At 54.8% G+C, this 25,856-nt stretch overlaps 5 protein-coding genes across 5 annotated transcripts; 4 read left to right on the forward strand and 1 right to left on the reverse strand.

The window, feature by feature from the left end:
* Positions 1-432: 432 nt before the first annotated feature.
* Positions 433-3,119, forward strand: BGZ61DRAFT_387328 (SDA1-domain-containing protein). The gene is made up of 3 exons (XM_046242758.1): positions 433-549; positions 612-647; positions 698-3,119. The coding sequence occupies exons 1-3, from the start codon at positions 503-505 to the stop codon at positions 2,811-2,813; spliced, it is 2,199 nt and encodes a 732-aa protein (XP_046105832.1). The 5' UTR covers positions 433-502; the 3' UTR covers positions 2,814-3,119.
* A 3,163-nt stretch (positions 3,120-6,282) lies between these two features.
* On the forward strand, positions 6,283-7,908 carry BGZ61DRAFT_207326 (chaperonin 10-like protein). The gene is made up of 3 exons (XM_046237973.1): positions 6,283-6,580; positions 6,644-7,252; positions 7,504-7,908. Exons 1-3 carry the CDS (start codon positions 6,407-6,409, stop codon positions 7,792-7,794), a joined length of 1,074 nt encoding a protein of 357 aa, XP_046105833.1. The 5' UTR covers positions 6,283-6,406; the 3' UTR covers positions 7,795-7,908.
* A 4,711-nt stretch (positions 7,909-12,619) lies between these two features.
* On the forward strand, positions 12,620-15,343 carry BGZ61DRAFT_476285 (uncharacterized protein; the record flags this gene model as incomplete). Its single annotated transcript, XM_046248787.1, has 1 exon — positions 12,620-15,343. The coding sequence occupies one exon, from the start codon at positions 12,620-12,622 to the stop codon at positions 15,341-15,343; it is 2,724 nt and encodes a 907-aa protein (XP_046105834.1).
* Positions 15,344-17,584: 2,241 nt separating this feature from the next.
* BGZ61DRAFT_207436 (uncharacterized protein) lies at positions 17,585-20,576 on the forward strand. Its single transcript, XM_046237974.1, has 2 exons — positions 17,585-18,121; positions 18,223-20,576. Exons 1-2 carry the CDS (start codon positions 17,910-17,912, stop codon positions 20,216-20,218), a joined length of 2,208 nt encoding a protein of 735 aa, XP_046105835.1. The 5' UTR covers positions 17,585-17,909; the 3' UTR covers positions 20,219-20,576.
* A 453-nt stretch (positions 20,577-21,029) lies between these two features.
* On the reverse strand, positions 21,030-23,004 carry BGZ61DRAFT_530837 (uncharacterized protein; the record flags this gene model as incomplete). Its single annotated transcript, XM_046253618.1, has 4 exons — positions 21,030-21,289; positions 21,339-21,519; positions 21,575-22,159; positions 22,951-23,004. 4 exons carry the CDS (start codon positions 23,002-23,004, stop codon positions 21,030-21,032), a joined length of 1,080 nt encoding a protein of 359 aa, XP_046105836.1.
* Positions 23,005-25,856: the final 2,852 nt, after the last annotated feature.

Raw genomic sequence — 25,856 nt, forward strand, 5'->3', positions numbered from 1 at the left:
TGTATTTCTTAATACAGCTATATTGCACTATATGTTTATATTTTATTGTTTATTTCCGCATAACGCGTCGACTTGCGTTCATAAGTTACCCAATCCTGGCTGCCCTGAATGGTGCATGCTAGATGTAGGTACATGGTTTTACGGTGTGCGAACATACCAAGTCCATGTACTATTTGCATTCAAATGGCGAACACTCAATTGCTTAATTGGGACTCTTTATTCCAACTAAAAACTTCCAATTCCACGGTATTATAAGACACCTAGATTCCCATGTCTCCGAAGGCTATACCTCGTTATACTTTTCTTATGAAAAAGCAGAACATACGCTGTTGATTCCCTGAACCGTGGTGCGGCTGCATTCCGCGTTGCCTCGCGATAAGGTTGCTTATCTTATCGGATTGCAACTTCTCAAAATTTCTTTCTGTCGGTCCCCCACCACCCAGCCGCCGAATAAGAACACCGACCGACAACCATATTCAATTGCAGCATCTGCGACGTCGCCATGGTTAAACGCAAGGTCGCCGCTCTCGAGAAGCTGGATGCTGACTTGTGCGTCCCTACTGTGCCCTTTTTTTTTCTTCAGAGGACAACCCTGACTGACATCTCTGCAGCGCGAGTCTCCAGCAGAAAATCCGTCGCGATCCCAGGTACGTTGCCGCGCTCGCTCCGCAAGGAAGGCATTGCTAACCTGGCCTAGATCGTACAAAGAAGAGTTCCTGAAGCAGTGGGAGCAGTATGAGTCCCAGCGCGAGATCTTCTTGGTGTCTCCGTCGACCGCCACGGCCGACTCGATCGAGTCCTTCCACAACATCATCGACCTGATCGCCCACGTCGCCGAATGCTACAAGGAGGAGACACAGTCATTCGCGAATGATCTCAGCACCATCCTCACGCAGCATCATGCCTCTCTCCACCCTGACCTGCGGGAAAAGATTGCCGCGAGTATAATGCTGCTGAGGCGCAAGGATATTATTGATTCGACCACGGCTCTAACCACACTCTTCCCCATCCTTGTGTCATCGCCCAGCAAGTCCCTGCGAGCGACTCTGTTCCAGAAGATCCTAAGTGACATGCGAAACTCCAACACCAAGACCATCAACCACCCCCTCAACCGCACTATCCAGACTGTCCTCTTCAACCTCGTCACGGCCGACCGCACATCGCCCCGGGCCATCTGGGCCATCAAGTTGACCCGCGAGATGTGGAAGCGCCAGCTATGGACCGATTCGAAGCCCGTCGATGTTATGAAGGAGGCGTGTCTGTCTGACAACGAGAAGGTCGTCATCGGCGCGGTGCGCTTCTTCCTCGGTGGAGACCAAGAGCGAGAGGACCTGGAGGATGAGAGTAGTGATGAGGAGGTCGATCTCAGCAAGATCAAGCACCAGATTGGCATCAACAAGAAGACAAATAAGCAAAAGAAGGCTTACGAAAAGGCGGTCGAGAAGGTCAAGCGAATGGAGCGCAAGAAGACCAAGCCGCATCCGCTCAACTTCTCTGCCCTGCACCTCCTCCACGACCCTCAGGACTTTGCGGAGCAGCTGTTTTCTAAGCATCTGCAAAACACTAAGGCAAAGCTGTCTTTGGACTCGAAGCTACTGGTGCTCCAGCTGGTTACCCGACTCGTCGGCCTGCACAAGCTGATTATTGTTTCGCTCTACTCATGGTTCATCAAATTCCTCACTCCCCGCCAACAAAACGTCACGTCATTCCTGGCTTCGCTGGCCCAGGCCGTCCACAACCTGGTTCCCCCGGATGTCCTCGAGCCCTTGGTCCAGAAAATCGCCAACGAGTTTGTGTCCGAAGGCTCTGCGTCTGAGGTTGCGTCCGCTGGTCTCAATTCGATCCGCGAGATCTGCGCTCGACAGCCCCTCACCATGACTGAAACTCTGCTACAAGATCTAGTCCAATACCGAAAGAGTAAGGATAAGGGTGTCATGATGGCCGCCAAGGGTCTGTTGTCCTTGTACCGAGAGGTTGGCGCGGAGCTGCTGAAGAAGCGAGACCGTGGAAAGAATGCCACTATCAACCTAAAGAGTGGCCTCCAGCATCAACGCAAGTTCGGTGAGGAGGACGAAGGGGGCATCGAGGGTCTGGAGCTCTTGGCAAGGTGGAAGGAGGATGAGAGGAAGAAGAAGCGACTTGCCCAGGGTCTCCCGGAGAATGCTGGCAGTGATGAGGAAGAGGACGATGGATTTAAATCCGACGAATGGGAGATGGACTCTGATGATGACAGCAGCGATTCTGGTGAATGGATCAACGTTGACCATTCCGACGACGAAGACGGCCCTTCATCAAAGAAGCAAAAGACTGGAGATGAAAAGACTGACGAGGAGGAGGCGGCAGCGGAGCTTGAGCGCATCTCGAAGCTGGCCACCACGACCATTTTGACTCCAGCGGATCTGGCCAAGCTTCAAGAGCTGCGGATGTCTTCTTCGGTCGAGAAGAAACTGGGCACACACCGCAGGCGCCAGAAGGAGCTAGAGGACCGACACCGTGACGACGGCCTGACAGCAGAGCAGATCGAGGCCCCATCCCGCCTGCGCAAGCTCACCAAGGAGGAGAGAGTGGAGCTGGCCAAGGACGGCCGACCGGATCGTGGCGAACACAAGAGCACGCAGGCAATCAACAAGTCCAAGCTTCAGGCTTCGGGCAAGAGCACAAGCAACCGAGAGAAGCAGCGCAAGAAGAACTTCCTCATGACGCTCGGTAAGGCCAAGAGCAAGCAGAAGAGGAGTCTGGTCGAGACAAGAAAGGTGCTTAGAGGGCATGTGGAGAGAAGTACACGTGGAGGAAGACGGAGGAACGGCACTTAATGGGTAGTTGTGGTTTTCAAAAAGGTGGTGTATCAGACTCAAGACTACATATAACGGAGCGAATAGACCGAGAGATACCAAAAAGGGTAATATCCTGGTTAGCCAGATGTTGTTATCACGACTCTTCCCCTTTTACCTGACGTTATATGCCTCCAATTCACCCGGGAAGCAAAAAGAACGACAAAAAAACATACAACACCGGGCATTCGCCGGTCGTCACCGACCCGACTACTACTCCAGCGGTCGCCAGTTTGACTAAGGGAGAGCGGACGGGATCCCGTATTTTCTAGCGCTTGTGGTCGTATGTGCTGAAGATATGAGTTGTCAGGGTCCATATGCTCGTACATGATGGCAATCCGCGTGGCATTCCTTGCCTGTTATCGGCATGTTGTGAGAGCTTCGGTTATGGAACCCCCTCATCTCGAGGAGGGAAGATTCAATGGGTTCGCAGGAGAGTGGGTAGTGTGAATTGGCTACTGGCGAAAGTCTCTAATGTGGTCATATGGAATGGAGGAGGAACGTCGAACTGGCCCCAAACCACACTGACATTATCCAGAAAGAGAAATTTACCACTATGCTATTTGTCCAGCGCTTCTTATACGAAAAGACGGCGACTGGTAATTTGTCAAGGCCCTAACAGCTGTTTTAGATGACACCAGCCAACATCAGGTACGGACCGTACACAGCGGAGCGGGCGTGTTCCCTTGCTTTCATTGGATGATCCCCTGGCAAAGGAATTCCCTAACAAGGTGATAGGGGACCCGAAGCACGGGGTTTATTCTTCGAGATATCATCCCGTGTATAGGCAGTTTAAACCCGGTATTGTTCCGGCCATATGAGGGCAGGTGAACAAGTTCGACAAAACTTGGTACCATTTACGCGTTTCGTTCGCCTTTATATTGAACGTCCTATGACGTTTATTTTTTTACGGAGTTGTATGATCATATACGCTATTTTACTAGTACGCGCCCGGGCCGTTGTATAGCTCGAAGGATATGTACTGAAACGCTGCTCATAGTTATGAAATGTGCGGTGCCTACTTTCGTTCGCGCGTTCTTTCGCGTGTTCTGAGAATGGCGATGAACAATAACACGGGATATCGAAGAAAGGCGAAGCTCGACCAGACGCTACTATGTAGCTTCCACGAACACACATCGAAATCAAGCCACTCTACTTTACGACCAGCTGCTTGGCCCGTTCGTCGGCGGTGATAACTACACTAAGATCCTCCGAATTGATATTGTTGGCAACAGTGCTGGCATGGGGTTCCATGGTGATATCTGTCGATCAATCCCAGGACGGTTTTTTGCTGTCGACATTCTACTAGAGCTCGGACAGAATAAAATGCAGATGGCGGGGGAAGGCTGCGTGTTCGAGGGTCGACAACCGATGTGAACTTCACCAGGGTCGTGATGCGAACCATCAAGCTCCGGAATCTATTCTCGCTCAGAGAATATTGTGGATAATAAGGATGTGGTGAACTCGGCGGAAACCCAAGGCAACTCAAGCAGGACGAAAAACCACTAGTGTAGTGAGACGCGTTCAGGCGCTCATCGTCGACATGGAGGAGCGACGGCTTCCACATCTGGGAATGGGGAGTAAGCAACATTGCTTCGAACACCGTCACTGTTGTTGGTCAGTCTTATACTACCACGAGTTGGGGTGTTTTAGTATGTCGTGGCCTGAGATCTGACGCGACGTGAGGGCGGACAACGGGTGATGGTGCGCGTTCAAGAGAGAGTGGAGGTGGCTGGGGTCCATCCTCCCTCGCCTCCTTACCCTGGGTCTACCACCTCCAATATCAACGCACCGATCCCCTCGGTCAACTTCCGTGTTGTATTCTTGATTTAATCGGGGAATCATGAGATAAATAGTCACCGCTATATTAATCAGTTAATGCGCCAGCCTAAGCAGGGAAGCTATTATGTAGAACCTTTGTATTTGCTTCACGGACCTCACATAGAATTGAGAGTGTAGGCAAGGATTAAAACACATCACATTATTTCCAGCTAGATTGACAAGATATGATCATTGGATATTATCTAACCAAAAAATCGGAAACCAAATACTAATGTCCAAAGAATAGTAACCACAACTCAATTAAACCCGGATTTGTAGTTTGCTGTGTTATGCTAGATGAACAAAGAGAGTTAGGCTCGAGTATCCACGTCCCGTTTACCCTGGACCCTAAACATGAACTTCATCACGCAACTTCCCCTTTATCTGCAAGGGGCAGCCAGACCTGCCCAATCGCGAAAAGGGGGCAGTGAGGGCTCTTACACGAAAACTCCACCTCGTTTGGACGTGTTATCTGCAACTGATCATCTCGCATGCTCAACATTATGCCGGGCGTTGCTGCAAATGTTTACGACAAGTTCCGCGTCCCCTTGTTTGGGTCTGATAGGGCTGGATCCACCATCACCAGACTCCTGCTTCGCGGCATGGCCGAAAACATCGGTGAGGCACCACTGACATTTGAGAAATCACGGGACACACCGCGCCGGTCGACTGACCTAGTTATCACGGTCTGCGGTAATGGCACCCTACTCGTCCGCAGCAAGGTGTAGAGTCGAGGCATGGCCTCACCACCGCCCAGATCCAGACCTTGACCCAGGTCTTGCCCCAAGTTCATGGACTGCATTCACCGGGGTTTGCTCTCGTTTACGGGTTCTCCAAAAGTCGATTTACGTGGAGACAATGCAACCGGGGCATCAAGGGGAGGGGAGAGTTCCGAGAGTAACCGTGTTTAACTGTTGGCTGTATGCAAGGTGAGTGTACAACTTGAGGATGCTTCATCGCATATTCTCTATCCCATCAGCCTTCCCGTTTATTAGTCCCTTTCATATTCTTCTTCTTGATACTGCCAAATATGAAATGGCAGGACGCTGCCTGTAGGCTGTAATAGCGTCGGGAGAGACGGCGAATTCTTCAACTCCATCCTCCACCATGCGGCTCTTGGACCATCCCCAACACAGACCATGTTCCAGAAGCACGGGAGAATACCAGGTCTGTGTCTGTTCCGGTTCATTTTCGTCGTCCTTTCGCCATCCCGACATTTACCGGTCGACAAAGGGTCGACAACCCACCAATCCCATCAAACCCCCACGCACTCACCGAGCGTCTTGAATACGGTGACGTTATCTCACCTTGACATTTCCCACGATAGTGGGCTCGCGTCGGCTGTCCTGGGCGATGTGGTCGGGCGTTCTGCCGGGCGGTGGTTCCACATGGCGTGTTGTAAGGTGAACGATGAATGAAGGGCAGACCGGCGACGAGAACAGGTGGAGATAAGGAGCGGTTCATCAGGATCATGCTAGGGAGGCCGGGACGGGGCCGGTTGGGCATCGTTTTGGTAGCAAGGTGTGAGTTTGGTGATATGGCGACTGGTCGTGGTATGGCATGAAGCCGGTGGCCTGTTCTGACCTGGGCCTGAAATAGAACGGGATCACGGCTGTGATATAAAGTAAGTTGAATCCCACCGATGAAGAAGGTTCCATTAGGTGGACATCATCATCTCGAGAGCAATAATTCGAATACTTCCTGATTTAAAATAGAGACGGCATCATTGCCTTGAATACTCACGAGTCACCAAGATGGGCACTGGCTACACCTTTGAGGGCTGGATGGGTGAAGACCCTTCAGCTGCAGAGGGAAACATGGTCTGGAAAGAATACGAGCCAAAGCCATGGGAAGAGACGGACGTTGACATCAAAATTACACACTCGGGCATCTGCGGTTCCGACATCCACACACTGCGAGCCGGATGGGTATGTTGCACGACTTGGATTTGGAGCATCATCGGAAGTCGATAGACGGCTGACACTTGGCAGGGCCCAACCGACTTCCCGTGCGTGGTCGGGCATGAGATTGTCGGCATCGCGGTCCGGGTCGGATCCGAGGCGGAAGGGGATATCAAGGTTGGAGACAGGGTGGGAGTCGGCGCCCAGACGGACTCGTGCCGATCCCGCGACGGCCCCTGCGACGCATGCGAGCACGACGAAGAGAACTACTGCTCGGACATGCATCTAACATATAACACGACGTACCGCGGCGGCGGCAAGGCTTACGGGGGATACGCCGTCTACCACCGCAGCCCGTCGCACTTTGTCATCAAGATCCCCGACGGCCTGAAGCCCGAGCACGCGGCGCCGATGCTCTGCGGCGGCGTCACCGTGTACTCCCCGCTCAAGGTCTTCGGCGCCGGGCCCGGGAAGCGGATCGGCGTCGTCGGCGTCGGCGGCCTGGGCCACTTTGCCGTGCTCATCGCCAAGGCCATGGGCGCCGACCGTGTGGTGGGCATCTCGCGACGGGCGTGTAAGCGGGACGAGGCGCTGGCGCTCGGCGCGGACGAGTATATTGCGACCGACGACGACGAGAACTGGTCCAAGAAGCACGCAAGCTCGCTCGACCTTCTCATCTGCACTGTATCGTCACCAAAGGTACGTCTGACTCGCAGCACTGGCTGGAACCCCATGTGATCACCGATATATGCTGGCTTGTCCCTGCATGAAGGCTGTATTCCTCCGACCTGCGCGGTGCTTACGCTGTACGATGCCGGGATTTCCGCCCCTCGGTCTGGTCCTGCAGATCCCCCTCTTCCCTATCACTCCTATCACTCCACTGCCCCTCGGGTTGCGCTTCCCGAGACCGCCGTGGCTGACCAACGTTCCCCTCTAATTCTGGCTTGCAGATGCCCTTGCAGGAGTACTTTGACCTGCTCGCCCTCAACGGCACACTCGTGCTGGTGGGCATCCCCGAAGAACCCGTCCCCCTCAGCGCGTGGGCGTTGGTTCCTCAGCGCCGGCGACTGGTCGGGTCGCTGATCGGCAGCCCAAAGGAGATCGAGGAGCTCTTCCAGCTTGCCGCCGAGAAGCAGATCGAGCCGTGGGTTGAGCTGCGGCCCATGACTGAGGCCAACCAGGCGATCCTGGACATGGAGGCGGGGAAGCCCCGGTTCCGCTACGTCTTGACCAACGAGTGAGCGACTGGAAGATCGGGTCACGGAAAAAGGATTTTGTGTTTGCATGGTCCGGGCTGTTCCTGGTCCTTCAGAGTCCTGGGGGAGTGATCCTGTGGTGTTCAGCCCATTTCCTTCCCCGTATCCGCATCCCTCATCACAGTTCCCATGTAACAACAGACAAAAGTACAATTTCGATAAGCGGTAGAGTTTGAGGGGGCTTGGAAATAGATGACGATTTGAATGACAGCATGGGTCAGCAATGGCGATTTTTCGAGATGGCTCCTGGGCAACCGAACAGGGGACTATTATCATATTATGTAGTTTTTGAATCCATTATTCTTGCAGATTGGCATCAACCATCGTGACATGCCATTGCCCAGAATCGCATGGTCAGTTCGTGTCCTGGCTGCGTGAAGACCCAAATGGGATTGCTCCGAACAGCGAAATCGATAGTTTGCCAACGCTTGTAGATCCATTGATACCAGGAGGCCACCAAAGAGGCTATCGCCGAGAAGCTCAATAGAGGGGCCCAATAGACCCGAATGCAGTGCGCTTGTCGACCATGTCCCTGGCCCCTGCATTCAGCTTGGTCTCGACCCAGCTAGGCTCCATCAAGGCCCATTGACGAACCGGGCATATCTTGCACGCCATTCGTCACCAGCCGAGCAATAGTACGTACCGGGGTTGCAGTCCGTTCCTCTGGACCCTTGTCGCTCGTGGCCTCGGAGCTTGGCGAGTTGAGTTCCCGAGCAGGGATACGTGAGTGAACCGGGAAGCATGGCAAGGATGCCAAGGATGACCAGGAAGGCATGGACATCAACCTAGAGAAGAAATCACCACGCCGCTGCGGCTGAGAGGCTGGCTGAGAGGCTGACCAAGTTTCTGGCTAGTCCTTGGCTAGATGGGCCAGGACCAGCCTACCAGTTGTGGCGAGGCCGCGACCCTGAGCTGTTAGCCAGGATGGGCAGTACATACGCCAGGCGTTCATAGTAGATAACGAGCGAGGCCAACACATAACCCAAAGTACCAAGTCCTGCCTGGATGGGCTGATGTTTGGAGGATTAGAGCTCCCCCACGGGGCGCAGGGGGGATTCCCTGTATTTTCTCGTTAAGATGCCCGGAAAACTGTCCGGTAGACGAGGATGGTGCATATGGCGAGGTATTAATTTGGCCCCGTAAAAGGTTAAAAAAGGACAATCGGATTTGTGCATTCACACCATAGATATGCAGACTAATACTGAGAATGGATACGGATTATGAACATAGGTAGCAACCCGTCTGCTTTTAATCTGGTACTTTTGACCTGTTTGCTTTAACCTGAGCATGTTGTTGCTCCGTCTTGTATTTTTCGACTGAGACATTGGACGAGACACTGGACGAGACATTGGGCGAGACACTGGGCGAGACATGGGATGAGACCCAAACAAGGCTGCACAAGACGTGGAGCCGGAACTTGGCAACGCCAGGCTTACGAGAGTGAAACATTTTGTGATTGCCGGCTTGCGCATCTCGCGTAAGAAGGAACCCAGGAAATGCACGAGTGCGGCCGCCATTGATCCAATTACTAAGATATGAGCAAACTAATAATCCAGCCTCCAGGGGGATGGATGACAGACTGGACGCGTTGCCGCCGCGTAGCAGCCAGTGCGCTGGAGCCTGGGCCAGTGTGGGCGAGTGGGCGATTGGGCGAGTGTTGGTGGGCTCTCGGGGGTCGAATAATCCCTGGTGCACTATCGGCAGCTGGACCCCGCGCTAGGGTGTCCGGCGACGGTGAGGTTGCAATGGGGAAATGACACCCAGCACCGGGCACCACTAGCTTGCTGGCAATGAAAAACAATCAACAATAGGGGGTTTTTACTACTGTACGTACCTACGGAGTACGTACCTAGGTAGTAGTGCGTGACGGAAAGCTCAGCACTGCAGAAAATGCTCCGGGACCTGCATGTCGGTGTGGGCCGTCGCTCCCGAACCAAACCACGTTGAGTACAAGTCTCGCCCGCACTGATCCGTTTCATTGTTTCATCTCAGAGCGGGAGAGGCTCACTGAGTCAACTACCCAAAAGGGTCGTATTCTGCGCCGCCCACGCGTAGGACTCTGCAGGGACGACTGCTGCATGGCGTTGTCGAACCATTTTGCCATGGGAAAGCCGACGCCACGGGCTTTTCACTTGTCAGCCCCAAAAGGCTTTTCGGGTGTCAAGAATTCCGCGGTCATACCCCTGTCTGCGTGGGCAACAGGGAACAGGAAGCGAGACCAGGGGGGGAGGACGGATAAGAAGGGATGAGGGCCATTCTGGTAGCCAATCAGAGACGGCCCGTACTCTCAGGTCAGGGGATTGCATTGGCACCTCCAGGCACAGAGCTCGTGCCTGTGAGAGCCCGCTGATGGCATCTGGAGCACTGCCGCGGGGATTTGGCTGTCACTGTTTGACATTGATGGCGAATGCTTACTCCCTTGTTAGATTCGGCAGATGAGTGATATTATCATGGGTGTTGATACTACATCTATCACATTTATTTTCGTAGGGCTGGCGCTCTCCAATTGGCACTTAAAGCGCTTACAGGTAGGTATGTATTCGACCAGTGTTGATCCCCTCAAGCTACTGCATGTTATGCACGCCATATTATATACATTGCTATGCCGACAATGTGCATAACGCCAACCGCTGTCTTCTAACCGCTGGTGTGTGACTTAACTGAATGTGTGTTGCCGGTGGCGCTACCCACCCGGCGCCAGTCGGCGCCAACAAACGCCATCGCGGCTTGCTGTTACTCCGCCTTACGGCCTTCTCCTGAGCTACCATAGCTGTTTTCAAATCCGTCGTGGCTTTCTGGTCGTTTGCCAGATACGGAGCGCCCAGTTGCATTGGGCTGATTCCTGACCGAATGAAGCCTTGCCATCAGAGATGCCAAGGCAGAGTCGGGCAGTTGTTGATGTGTCAATAGAGGCGAGTCACACCGGTACTGGGCATGATATCAGTTCCGGCTAGCAAGGACCCTGATGAAGCCCGACGGATGCTAGTGGGAAGGTGACAAGGCGTCATACGCATCTAAGTGGTCGGGCAAGAATCGAGAGGTTTACAGCTTACGAGATACGAAAACAGGTAGTGAAAATTCGGCTTGGGTAGGGAAGTTTCTGCAGGAGCCGTGGGGACAAACACGAAGAGCTTCCACCTACACAGTGCTCGCGTTGAAGCATCGAACTGATCGTCGATCCGGTGACGCTGCGAGGTGGGCAGATGGGCACAATGAGGGGGGGAGGCGATAAGAGAACCGCCTCTTTGCGAATATCTATTTTCGCTGCCGAGCCCCGACCGATGACGGTTAGAGTTGAAGATTGTGTGTAGGACTACGTAGTAGTGTTGTGACCAGAAGGGATCGGCAGTTTTGAAAGCGGCTGAGAGGCGTCGGGGTCCCATCCCGACGTGCTCGTCTCGGCATCCTCTATTCGGTATCATTCTTCAAGATACCATCAGCCCTTCGAAGCAAGGCGCAGGCTAATCTGCACCGATCTCACCTTTCATCTCCCGGGACCCGTCCTCACAATGCTCCGAGAGGGAGAGGCCTAAAAATAACGGAAAGGGCGAAGGAAGAACTTGTGCAGGGGGGTTTATCTCTGAGCTGACGGGCGCCGGGAGATGAACACACACACGGGGGCTTTTTTGCGGCTGCCGGCTGGCGCATGTCCGCGTGTTTAGGTGCGAGGCGAGCCGCAGAGAACGCCCGACTGTCAACACTGCACCACACACACACACACAGGGCGGGCATATGCAGAAAAAGCCAAGAGCAAGTACGAGCAAGTGTTGGCATCATGGCTCGAGGTTACAAGGATGTTGTTCTTGTGTTATTTTCTTGGCAAATTTTGGCCTGACCGCCTGCACACAACCTACGATTCCAAGCCCGAGTGAGCTGCCGGTTGACAGAGAGCTTTTGCCTCCTTCATTGCCATGGCGCCTGCCAGGAGCACCACAAGGCACTATAGAACGCCTCCCCCCCTCCGGCGCTCCATCAGTGACGTTCTAGCGACGCCCCGAATGAGCGCTAAAAACCCGTTAATCTGCTGTGCACAACTGGGACGACGCTGAAAAACGCCACGGTTTGTGCCTGCAGCCGTCTAGTTTAGCTGCCCTAGGGCGCGAATGCTATGCCCTAATTCGGACACGGCGGCAACGGGCCCTTGCTGTTAGTCAGGGGTCGGGGCAGGGGTTGGCTGAGATCAGACAACGGCGCCAGCCACACAGCCACTAGGCGCCATTGGGCGGGTCCAATGGCGCGGTCCCACCTTTCTTTTTCTCCTCGCACGGCGTAGGCGCGCACAACGCTGTGCTTCCCTCTCACAACCAACTTCATCTCCTCAACCCAGCATGCACCAGGATTCCGTCCACACTGGGCTGAGGCCCCACCAGCCTGGGCATCCGGCCTCACGGCACCGGCGGGTCATTTACGCTTGCTCGTATCATCCCGATCTGGGCTAGGAACTCCATCCGCACCCTGGTACGCCTTCTTGCTGCTTCGATAGCGGCCCAGGCTAACGCACCCGCAGGCACACGCCAGGGCTTCTTCCTCACTTGCTGGCTGACAACGGCGAGGAAGATGGGGAGAGGGACAGGAGAGATGCCCACGCCGCCCCATGCACCGAATCGGTAGTCGAATGCAGGTGCTGGCCGTCATATCCATTTAAGGAACGTCGTCCGACCATTTGTCCTTCTTCCCTCTCTTCTGTTTCTTCCCACCACCTTCATTAATACATTCGTTCCTAATCGCGGAGTATCAGTTTCTCAGCTACCTCTGAGTCACTACCCGCAGTCCATTCGTTATTTGCTCTTTTTACGACACTCACTCAAAAATGAAGAGCGCTTTCATTGTCGGCGCCTTCGCCGTCGGCCTGGTTTCGGCCTCGGCCCCTCGCGGAATCTACACCGGGGATGCGTGCGTTATTGACGATTGCTACAACTATGTCCACTCTTCGGAGACCATCTGCCCGGAGCTGCAGTCATCTGAGTGCGGCCGTTCAGCCGAGTTGACGGCTCTCTCATACTGCGGCACCAAGGATTACGCCCTCTCGGCTTGCGACTGCACTCCCGACGAGGAGGATTGTGATGAGACCCCTACTCCCGGAACCACTCCTACCACTACTCCCGGTGACGAGGACTGCGATTCAACCACTACCGAGGCTACTCCTACCACAACCCCCGATGATGAGGACTGTGACAGCACAACCACATCTGAGACCACTCCCACGACAACTCCCGATGATGATGATTGTGATAGCACCACCACCACTGCCGAGTCTACTACCACCACCCCCGCTGGTCAAGACACGACAACGACTCCTGAGTCTACTCCTACCACCACTCCCGGTGGCCAGGATACTACGACTACTACTCCTGCCGGCCAAGACACCACCACTACCACCCCCAGTGGCCAGGATACTACCACCACTCCCGGTGGTCAGGATACTACCACCACTCCCGGTGGTCAGGATACTACCACCACTCCTGCTGGTCAAGACACTACCACCACTACCCCTGGTGGCCAGGATACTACGACCACAACTCCCGCCGGCCAAGATACTACCACTACTCCTGGTGGTCAGGACACCACTACTACTCCCGGCGGTCAGGATACCACTACCACTCCTGCTGGTCAAGACACTACCACCACTACCCCTGGTGGCCAGGATACTACGACCACAACTCCCGGCGGCCAGGACACCACCACGACTACTCCCGGCGGCCAGGACACCACAACCACCACTCCCGGTGGTCAGGACACCACTACTACTACTCCCGCTGGTCAAGAAACTACCACCACCACCCCCGGCGGCCAGGACACCACTACCACCACTCCCGGAGGTCAGGACACCACTACCACCACTCCCGCTGGTCAAGAAACCACCACCACCACTCCCGGAGGTCAGGACACCACTACCACCACTCCCGGTGGTCAGGACACCACTACTACTACTCCCGCTGGTCAAGAAACTACCACCACCACCCCCAGCGGCCAGGACACCACTACCACCACTCCCGGAGGTCAGGACACCACTACCACCACTCCCGGTGGTCAGGACACCACTAGCACCGAGACTGCTACCACCACCACGACTCCTGCTGGTCAAGATACCACTACCACCACCCCTGGCGGCCAGGACACTACCAGCACTGAGACTGCTACTACCACCTCAACTCCCGGTGGCCAGGACACTACCAGCACTGAGACCGCTACCACCACCTCCACTCCCGGTGGCCAGGACACCACCAGCACCGAGACTGCTACTACCACCTCCACCCCCGGTGGTCAGGACACCACTACCACCACTCCCGGCGGCCAGGACACCACCAGCACCGAGACTGCTACCACCACTGGTACCGAGTCTGAGACCACCACTGCCACCGGCTCTGAGACTGAGACTACCACCGCAACCGGCTCTGAGACCACCTCCACTGGTTCCGAGACTGAGACCACCACTGCCACTGGTTCTGAGACTGAGACCACCACCGCCACCGGTTCCGAGACCACCACCACTGGTTCCGAGTCTGAGTCTACTACCGCTACTGAGTCTGCTTCTACCGCCTCTGGCACTGAGACCACCGCTACCGAGACCACCACCACCTCTGGCGAGACTACCAGCAGCGGCTCTGGAGGACATGCTACCACCACCACCACTGAGGAGATGACCACTTCCACCTTCTACGAGACCACCACTCGTACCATCACCAAGTGCCCGTCCTACGTCACCAACTGCCCTGTCGGCAGCGTTACCACTGAGACCGTTGCCGTTTCCACCACGGTTTGCCCCGTGACCGAGAAGTTCACCACTTCCACTGTGTACGCCACTAAGACCTACACCATCACCAAGTGCCCCTCTTACGTGACCGACTGCCCTGTCGGCCATGTCACCACTGAGACTATTGCCATCTCCACCACCATCTGCCCCGTCACCGAGGAGCACGCCAAGCCCACCAACCCTCCCTCTTATGGTGGCGAGAAGTACACCACTTCTACCATCTACAGCACCAAGACCTACACTATCACCAAGTGCCCGTCTTATGTCACTGACTGCCCCGTTGGCAGCGTTACCACTGAGACGATTGCTGTTTCTACCACGGTTTGCCCCGTCACTGAGGGTGGCTACAAGGCCACCAATGTTCCCTTCATCCCCGAGGGTCACATCACTTCCACCCTCTACACCACCCAGACCTACACTATCACTACCTGCCCTGCTGATGTCCACAACTGCCCCTACGGCAGTGTCACCACCACCGTCTACCCCACCGGTACGACCTACATCCCCAAGCACTCCACGGTCGTGGTTGTTACCTCTGCCGGCTACGAGGCTCCCTCCGCCGCTGCTGTCTCTGGCAGCGACTCTGAGTACGCCGCTCCCTCCAAGACTGGTGGCGAGTACGCTGCTCCCAGCAACCCTGCTGCCACCATCACCACCGGCTCTGGCTCCGAGGCCACTGGCACTGCCGCCCCGACTTATGTCACTGGCGCCGCTGCCCGCATGGTCGGTGGCTTCGAGATGGTCGCTGCCGCGGCCGGTATCGTTGCCGTCCTCCTGTAAATGGATCTGGGTGGATTATTTCCTTTGACTGATTTTTAAAACATATAATAAGCTTCACTATGTACATAGTACGAATTAGACGACTTTGGCTTGGCCAAGAGGAGAATGGTTATGAGTTTTTTTTTTGGGAGAGAATTTCGTACTCTTACGCGGCTTGTGATAATCTCATATGTTCGATAGATATGAATTTGGTTAATCTGTTTTGGTAACTCATTACCTCTCCTCTATGAAGAAGACCGTTTGCTATTGAAACCTGTTCCTGGATCTGATTCTTTCCACCCTGCTGTCTCAATGCTGCACATTCTATGTCTTACGGTAGGCTCGTTGGCGCGTCAATGATTCTCCCACATTCCCGGGTCGTGGGTCGGGAAGTCAAAATTCTCCGACGATGGTAAAAATTCCACGTGGTGTAAGCGCCGTTATCTCGACCATGAAACTGTTTGATCGATAACTTTGCTCGATATGAATCGAAGGGATCGGGCTATTTGCCAAGTAAAGTGCATTGTCGTTCGATCTTGAGGGTCATGACTTAGGATTGACACCGGGTGATGACATAATCTGTCGGTACGTGCCTCCTTGCTCTTCCAATGATCTACTGTACACCTCGCAATGAGGTGGGTATCGAAATACCTGCGGTCAAGAGTCGTAATTCAGGCTATGACTTTCAAGAATGCCGTCATGAGGAAAACCTATACTTTCGCCTGTATCATCTTTGGGAAGAATTGAGGTCATGCCCCAGCAGAGGCTACCCAAATGGAAATAGCCTGGTTTCACTTTTTTATCGAGTCTTTAACTCGAGGTGGAAAGGCAGAGTGGAGACGCTATTGGGAGACTGTTGATTTCTTGCGATTAGACCTGGGTCTGCTACGGACATGGGGTACGTTTTCCTTGTCAAATGAGATGGCTCGATATCGTTGGATGGTAAGAGATAATCGGAGATTGCATGCGTTGTCTTCTTCATGGGTAGCCGGTCATTGTTGTGATAGGTTAACGACTCACTCTGCCTTATGGCCCGCATGAAGTCCAGCACAATGGGAGTGGGCAGCTAGCGAGGACAATGACTGAACGGGGACACTAGGCGATGCCGCAAAGATGGATGGGTGACCAGGTGAATGGGAGGTGAAATGTGGTGGATGCCTGGTTGGACGCCTTGCGTGGCTGTGCAAACATGGCCGGCCCAGGTGTGCTGGCTCGACTGGAGTCGGAGTAATGCGCCACACGCCGTACAGCCACGCGGAGATATCCTGCGCCTCTGTTATTCCCTCTCGATCGATCAGAACGTTGGTGAAACCTGGAGGCCACCAGTTTAAGATGTTGATGTTCGTAAATGGGGCTATGTGATTGACGATCTGATTAATTGAATGTTTAGTTTCGGGGGGTTGTGGAGGTGGGGAGGCCTTTTCTGAGTGTGACGTTAGATCTCAGATGGTAGGTTGGCGCTTACCTGCAGGTCGTGGCGTTTGAATCTGCACTCTGGAGCCGCCAGACGAACAGTGTCACTACCGAAATAGCCTCGATATGCACGATTAAAGTGTGCCGAATGGGAGCTCGGAATTGCCTCGACTGCCATGCCAAACCTGTGCGTTGGCATTAGCTCTCGGCCCCGGGAAACACGGCATTGGCACACAAGCGCAGCCAAGGCAAAGAGGAGGGGGACGAGATGTGGCGAACATCTGGTTAGGCAAACGGCGCAGCCAGGCCTCCCGGCTGCGATCTGGTAGGGGAGGCGCAGCAACGTCTCCGGGCGGATTTTGTGTGGAAGTGCAAAAACGGAGGAAAACAAACACGAGGGTATGAGTGCAATGAGGGGAAGCGTGACTGTGCTGTGCATTTCCATGCTTGACGGCGGCTCAGATGCTGGAGGCGATTAGGTCTGGCGTCGGGTCAGACCGAGCGGTTCTCTACTTCGGGAACCCTCCCAGGCCCGATTCCTGGAGGCCGTTATCCACCGTCCAGGCCTCCTCCACCGTTCGCCCTGATGCCCGCTGTAGGTTCCCTCTGGAGGTCGCGCCCAGCGCCCTAGTTATGCCACCCAACTGCAGCAAACGGGAGGCCACCAGTGGCTGGATCCAAGGAATTGGGGGCCATGATTGTGCATAGCGTCATAGGCCATTCACCTGGCACGCGGTCACACAGGTCTTACACCCAACGTCTCACTCGTCCCAGTCGCATCCCCCTCCCCTCCCGGTGCTCACCACTCTGCCTGCCCGTCCTGTCTCACTGCCTCCATGCGACCGTGGTCCGCGGCCAGCTTTGCCGGATGTGGATTTTCTGCTCCTTCCTCCCGCCTGCCACCTGCCGCCTGCCACCTCCCGCATGGCACCTGCCACCGTCCCACCTGCTAGCTACCACCTTGCCCTACCTTCCTCCCGTCGCCTTGCAACTGGCGCCATGCGCCTTATAACCTGTCCAGCCCCGTCGCCCACTCCCATTCGTGATGGCGCTTGTCCTGCATTTACAAGTCATCGGGACGGTGCATCTGGCTGATTAACCAATCGCCAATACGTCGAAACATCGCCCTTGCCACCATCGCCAACCCACGCTGGACTCTTCATCGTCGCCCGGCATGAACGGCGGCGGCTCGTCCTCGCCCTCGGCGCTGAGGATTCCATTCTCGTCCGCCTCGCCCTCCGGCTCTAACAATACCAACACCGGCCGCCCGCCGCTGTGGAACAACTCGTCGCAGCGCAAGGTTTCGCGCCTCTATCTCTACACCACACTGCCCCTCCAGAAGATCATCGAGGTCGTGCATGTTAGGTCTCCCGAAGCCGCTCCTGGGTACGTGCCCCTCAAATGACTCCCGGCCAAATGCTGCCGCGCATTTCAATCCCCGCATCCATGAGAAGCTCCCCGCTGACCGATGCACTGCGTGTTTGTAGGAAGGAATCGGCCAACAAGAAAATCAACGGCCTCCTCGACAAAGAGCCTCGATGGCTACACCCTCGAAGCGAAAGCGACATGGGCCGCCGATTGAATGAACTCGCCCTTTCACCGACCCGATCGCTCTCGAGTCGCGGTTCAACATCCGCACGGCCCCACGCCGCCTCCGATCCGCCACTCCTCAACCCGGACCCGAACTCGTCAATGAAGAGAGAGACCGGCACGAGCCCGACCACTCTCGAGGTCCCGCCCTTTCACCAATTCCCTCCTCCCGTTACACCCTCTCCGGCGGCACCTTACGTCGCTCAAAGGCAGGCCTCGAGACAGAACTCGAGACAGGCGCATCGATCGAATGACCAGGATTCCAACAGCCCCTTGAGCCGATTTCTTCGCCGGACGACCTTTATGTCCTCGTCGACCCAGGGCACGCAAGGAACGACGGGCTCCCTCCAGCGCGTGCTAGCGGATTACTCGGAGCCTTACATTCGGACTGTTAAGCTACTCGTCAAGAGATTCACGGCCCCGATCAACCACCGCGCAGAGAGTATGTCGCCCGTTTCAGACGTTGGGGCCGCTTACAGCTCCTGGCTCAGCGACGATGATGCGCCCCCGACTTTGCCCAACAGACCGTACTTTTTACCTGGCGATTTCTTGAATCTCGATTACCTTGTCGGGCAGCAGCCCCCGTGTTTCCAAGAGGCTGAGCAACACCACAAAAGATCCTGCCTATGCTTCGCCCAGACCGAGATCATGGACTCGCCTTTTACCACTGCGAATGGCCTGAACCCCGATGCTGTACGGCTTCTCATGAGCGGCACTGATGGTGTTGATTTGGGTGTTGTAGATGGCTTCGACAATTCGATTCTTCATTTCCTAGCCGCCCGAGGAGCAACCCAGCATCTCGTGGAGGTCATCAACTCTGACCGATGCGGACCCATCCTCAATGCGAGGAACACGGCTGGCCAGACGTTTCTTCATGTCTTGCATAGCTCTTGCTTCCTGGACCCCATCATGCTCTCCCAGCTGCTCATCCTGGTGACCCTGAAGGGCGTCGACATCAATGCCCGGGATCACTACGGACGAACCATATTCCACATTCTACTTGCGGACGACGCCCCTCGCAGTACGTTCAACCAGATTGCGCCGAGCTACGACTTGGCCAAATACATGAAACGCGACGCATTCAACGTGACCCCCCGACCCGAGCTGGAGCCGATGATGGGATTCAACCGAATTTACACCCAGAGGATGGACCTTGATCCACCGCCGTCCGATTCTCAGTTCACGTTTACGCCAGAAATGTACGCTGATGCCGCTGTCGCAAAAGAGTCAGAGCTTGTCGCGTTTGTTCGCTCCGCTACCGTGAAGCCCGGTGAGGAGTATGCGGATGGGCGGAATGGCTTGCACTGTCTTGCCGCTGCAACGCTCAGCTACTCGAGCATAGTGAAGAGGTATGGATTCGACGGTGCTGATAGGAAGCGCAAGAAGAACCAGGAGCCCCGAGACTTAGACTCATCTACTGAGAAGATGAATCTCCGTCTCCAACTCCTCGATGGACTTCTTCAGGCTGGTGTCGACCCCAACCATTACGACAGCGAAGGCAACACCCCGCTTATGGCCTTTGCCGCCCAGCTCCCCGAGGACGAAGACTACAAGACTGGACCGGAGATTTTGTCCCGTCTGATCGCTGCGGGTGCCGAGGTCAACGCCCGCAACCGCGCGGGCGAGACGGCACTACATATCGCAGTGCGGTGCGGTCGCAAGCTGGCGATGCGGACGCTTGTGCAGCATGGCGCTAACGTGCACGCGCGAGACGCGGCGGGACGCGGTATGCTTCAGGTGACCGACGTCAAGATGCGCGGATCGCGGGGATACAACCCTAAGGAGTATGCGCACTTTGAAGCATGCCGTGCGTGGTTGAGCGGCAAGGGCATGGCGGTGCAAGAGCCGAGTGTGCTACAAGAATGGGGGCCGGTGGCGAGGGTCAACTGCTGATGACGATGATGACGTTGTGGATATGAAGCGTGATTTAACGGCGTCTTGGAATGGGAAAAGCCTCCACAGGCGATTGATTTTGTTTATATATATGCGCTGGCTTATGAGAGCGCGATAGAGGCGTTGGGGACAACGCAATGGGAGGATGGTGCTGGTTGGGTTTCATGCTATTTCGCCAAGCCCTCTCCTTGCGTATAGAGATGTTTTGAGGTCAACAGCCCAAATACGAGTCCGGTATCTTGACAAGATTTTCTGCCGATTCAGTTTAACATAAGCCTTGTACCCGCGACACCAATACTACCCATCCACCGAGCTCTGAACCATGTCTCGATGCTTGTCTCACATTGTTGCATCCCTGGGTCCCTGTTGTACGCGGAAGCAGCGTAACATCGCCCCGCGGTTCGCTTACCATTCGAAACCCAATCACCAACCGAGACCCGAAATTCACGTTGCATGTGAGCTTTGAGCCTCTCCAAGGCGAGTGGGACCTGATGAGCTTATTATGACCTGCATCGTGTTTGGAATGTGGTCTTGGCACGGGCACCTATCAACTTACACCGCTCAGTGAGACAAATATGCGGCTAGGGACCGACCCGTATTCCTGGGATGGGAATGTGGCTTGCGGGAAGAAATAAACTCTTTGTTAATTGAGACCCTCAAACGGTTTCTAGCGTCGATGGAGTGGAGTGTAAGGTTATCGTGGTTCTTGGCGCGGTTGAGGCGAAAGTTACGTTGGAGATGGTGGGATTGCCAGATGATGACATGGTATTGCGAGCTACAGTGATACATAAGGGTGCCTTTCTCCTTCAGCTCAATACTTGAACTCCTGACCAACAAGTTTCTCGCTCAGTTCCCAAAGTTTGTCGGCCTCGATGGAACTCGTGGCCCATGGCTTGAGCGTATCAACGTAGGGATCTGCGACTCGGCATTTTATCAAGTAAGCACCATTCTGATCCAAGATGCTGGGATCGAAGGCAGCAAACGCGTGCGTCGCGGTGCCGACCTCGACCGGAACGACATCAAACTCGCCCTGAAAGCCTTCCTTGTTGCCCAGGAGCCGATCTGTGGTGACTAAAGAGGGTCAGGACTTTTAGGTCTAGCTTATTCGAGGGATGCTTACCGAGGGATTCAAACCCATCGTCCACGTGGTTTCCTAGACTGGTCGTCATGATGACACCTGGGTGTAGGCTATAGGCGTGAAGGCCGCGCTTGCTAAGCTTGTCGGCAAGAGAGAGGGCAAAGAGGTTGTTGGCAGTCTTGGCCTGGCCATACGCGTACCACTTGTTGTAAGTTTCCCCATTCTAAGACGGTCAGCGTTCTGACTGTAGTTGGGTTGGGGGCGGGGAGATGACTTACACTGAAGTGAGGGTCTGCCCACCTCATGGGACCGAGGCGGTGGCCGTCGCTGGAGACGTTGACTACGCGGGGGGATTCTGAAGCCAGGATCTTGTCCATGATGAGGTTGGTGAGGAGGAAGTGGCCGATGTGACTCGCGGCAAATTGCGTCTCGAAACCATCTGGCGTGAGGGCGAAGTCGACGGCCATGACACCTGCATTGTTCACGACGACATCGACACTCGGCACATCGGTCCACGCGTTGACCTCCTCCGCCGCCTTACGCACAGACGCCAACGAACACAGGTCGACGACGAGATTCCGCGTCTGGGCACCCGGGTGCGCGGTGGCGATGGCGGCGGCCGTTTGCTGGAGCTTGGCGGGGTTGCGGCCGGCGAGAATGAGCAGCGCGGGGGAGGCGGCCGCGACTGCGGAGGCGAAGATGTGGCCGAGGCTGTTGGGAGTCACGCCAGTGGTGAGGATGGTTTTGCCCTTGATGATTTGGGTGTAGTCGGAGACGAGCTCGTGGATGGAGGTTTTGGCGTTGTACTTGGACATGGTGATAGTTGATAGTGTGCAGAGGACGTTTGGAGGATGCTTGCAGTTCTATTTATTCAAGGGATTTGACATGTCTTATATATGTCCGTCCTGATTGAACTCGTATCGTATAAACATTCCCGGCTTCGCCCCTGCCTTGCTGCTTTGGATAATGATGCCATCCCATCACTGAGACGATGGCTGGCGTCAGCCAACCCCGGATTTGTGGGGCCAAAAAGAAGCTTTGGCGGGACGATCTCGGAGATAATCAGAAGCGTGGCCGCCAATCTTCCCCGTAGAAGTGGATGCGACGGCGGGGCCCGCTGAATAATGAACCAGCTGGCCATTATCGCCGAAAGATGGGGTCTCCACGCAATTGTTGGATTGAGATGTAAACTGTACGGAGATGTAGACGTGGCGTGGGTGCCAGAAGTGAGACATGAGTCAATGTGTAGTTGCTTGTGTGGGCGGTCTCGTGTAATGTCATCCCGTAGCTGATTATCTACATTGCGCCGCGTAGCTCGGCCAGCAATTCGGATATCAGGCGACGGCACATTCAAATCACAAGGAGCACATCCAGATTCGGTGCTTCTCGCCAGGCTTGTATGCTCGAGGGCCTGTTGATTCGTTGGGGAATGCAAATGCAGCCGGGTCAGCTTGCGTCCCCCCCTAGCCTTGGATGCCTCCTGTTAGTGTCCTTGCTTCGTGTTCGCGCTCGGCCCTGGCCTTGGTTGCCTCGCCCGAGAATTGTAATACTAAATATGATTTATGATTTAGTCCGCGCACCTCGGACCCTCGAGGCCGTCAGCACGGCGGAGGAGTGCCGAGTGGCTACCGCGCCGTCCCGTTTGCTTCCTTACTCCCGGGACCCGTCTCCTTTCCTTGGGGCCTGTGTCACCACCGTAATCCAGCATCATAGATAATGATGAGGAATCCAATCAGCCTGTGAAATACACTGCGTTGTGTGCCAGCCGGCTCCCCAGTCTCTCTCCATCATCCAATTCGGGTCTGTTGCAGCTTTCAACCGTGTGGAATTTACATTATGCAAAGCTAAGAACGTGAAATTTTTCACCTCGTCACCTCGGTGTTACACGTTACACAAAACACAGGTCGCTTTAGCCGCGAGGTGTGGCATGGGATACTCAGGTCTGTGTGGATGCGCTGTGTCGACAAGTGCACTTTGACGACAAACGCGGTATAGTCTATCCCAAGGCAGCACCGTCGGACAGCGTAATCAATTGAGACAACCAGACAGGTGACGTGAAAATATGGCTGGAATTGGATTGGGATCAGACGAAACCGACTTTTGTCTCCGTGAGCTGGACGAGAGACTAAACACACCGAACCCAGCTTTCAAAAGTGCTTTGGTCCTTTGGCTCTCCTTAGCATTACTGCATATAGGCTATCAAATCTTTGTCACCTTAATGGCCCATCTAACTCTTTTATTATCTTCTCCATCCGCCTTTTTGAAGCCGAGACAGTGAGCGGCGGCCGAAATCCTGGTGGTGGACGGTGGTGAGGATCGACGACTTGGGCCAGGGATTTCCGGAGGGAGAAGGTGGGGTCAATTGGGACCGACGTAAAGGTCACACGCCCTGGACTGCTTCGGTAATGAGCATCAGCAACGGCGGAGGAAAAATCGTGAGGGCTGTCTGAGGGAGTGTAGAGCAGTGGATGTGGTGGAAGTATGGCGGAAGGGGAATTGGTCTTACGATTGAATGGGTGTCGACATCATAAACACAGGTAAGTGAGGGAGGGAGGGAGGTGCTTTTTTTGAATGATTGGATGGGTGGGGTTTGGTAGGATCCGTTGATATAAGGCCCTCGTGGAGAAGTAGAAGGTGCTCTGATGGCCTTGAGGCTGGGTCCAGGTTTTTGGCTGGGTTTCCCAGCTATCTTTATACCAAGAGCCATTCATATCATCGTCGTTTAGGGCACATTGCGAACCAATGGGCTCATCGGCGCGGCAGTTGGAGCGGTAGGAAATGGCCTTTGACTGCTGAGGGACGTGGAAGGTGAATGCTGAGATGAACTACATACTTGATGTCCCCGCAAGTGCATGTGGCGTCCAGGATACCATGTCGCATGCACGCCAATCTCCTGCATAGGTACCGATATTCTACTTCATAATCCTGCACGTAGCCGACATACTGATGTACTGTATCATCAGCGGCATTGAATTCGGTGTACTGCATACTGCGTATCCAATCAACATCCTGATGATAGAAAATACTACTGGAGAAAGGGCGGGATTTGGCGCATTAGGTTAAGCTCGACGGCTGCAATGCTTTCTCGGCTGGCTGACTTTAGTGGCACGCCCATTCTTAGTGTATCCCGCCGGTAGCCATCTGCAAGATGCCGACCTTCATTGATTATGCGCCCTCTGGCTCCCTACTGGGCACGCTTGGCCATAGGCCCCACACATGCATGAGCTCTCTGACGACCCTGGCTGATCTGCCAGTTCCAGCAATGACCGGCCAATCAAGGCTGCCACTTACCGGCTAGTTCTGAAGGTTCCAAGTGGAAAAACCGTCCAAACGTGTAGTTCTATCGGACGCTCCAAGGAGGCGCCGCCACAATTTGTGTTTGCTTTGCCAGCAGTCAATTCCCCCTCCACCGAGGCAAGAAACAAAGCAATGAGAAATCAACCCGGCCAGGGTGTTGCGGTGACGTGGACAACGTTCTCAACAATTCCACAAGGAAGAGTGCGTTCGTGTATTTCCAATTTGTCAAGGGACGGGTATGTGGCGTAGACTACCTTGTCAAATGAAAGGAGATGTTTGGAGGCGTGGCTGTCGAGTACTCACTTTAGCTGGCTATTGACGGTTGAGATGCGCCGGTAACTTGATCGACTGGGGTCTTTCACCGCACACCGCGCTGGGCCGAGCGCTGCAGCTGGCACTGCCACCTCATGATGGGATGCCAATGTGAGCCGAGTCACAGAACAGGCGCCGAGGACGAATTGGAAACGGGCAGCCAGCAATTGGTACGAAGTTGTCCCCTGTCCCGGGGGCCGCATGCTCCGGCGGAAACGATGCAGATGGATCGAACATCCTGTTGCTAATGGATCCCACCCGGCGGCAGAGCATGATCGCATTGTACTAGAGGCTTCAGTAGGCCCATGGCGTGTCTGACGTGTCTTCGGTCGTGGCTACCTTGGTTATCGCGGGTCAGGGATCCCACGGCGCCCAATGTAACACCAACCCGAACGGCTCAGCCATGGGCCAAGACGTATCAGGCTCTTTACATGAGCGTGCCCAAGGCTGAAACATCTGGACAGCACCTCGTACTGCCCATGCTTCCAAGTTCTGCGGTGCCATGCCTGTAGCAGGACTTAGACGGGTGTGGTGCAATGGGAGCCCGGGTGAAGATACTGTGGGTTTGCCGTTATGCGCGTTAATTTACAGTGGTTTTCCAGGCTTACTTTCCATTGAGCATTCTCCTCGTGAATTCCAAGCGTTGGACAGAAGTCAGGGCTGGTACCCAACTGTGACCGGCGATTTTGAGACTCCCACCGGCACATATTTACGTCCGGAATACATGCAATAAGCATGACGTCCCTAAATGAAGCAGAAAAATACATCCAAATCTATCTCGATTATCGGGACCTTATTTACTTCAAGTTGCTGCCAGAAACTCCCCCTTCCATCCGGGCAACACACTAGGCCGCCAGTCCGTAGCTAAATGAGCGATGCAGTTGGTCGGCATCGTGGCCAGAACTGTGCCGTCCACAATACATGTGCATTACGACTCCGGCGCATCCGGAT

Source organism: Ilyonectria robusta (genome assembly GCF_021365365.1).
Source record: "Ilyonectria robusta strain PMI_751 chromosome Unknown BGZ61scaffold_7, whole genome shotgun sequence".
NCBI lineage: Eukaryota > Fungi > Ascomycota > Sordariomycetes > Hypocreales > Nectriaceae > Ilyonectria > Ilyonectria robusta.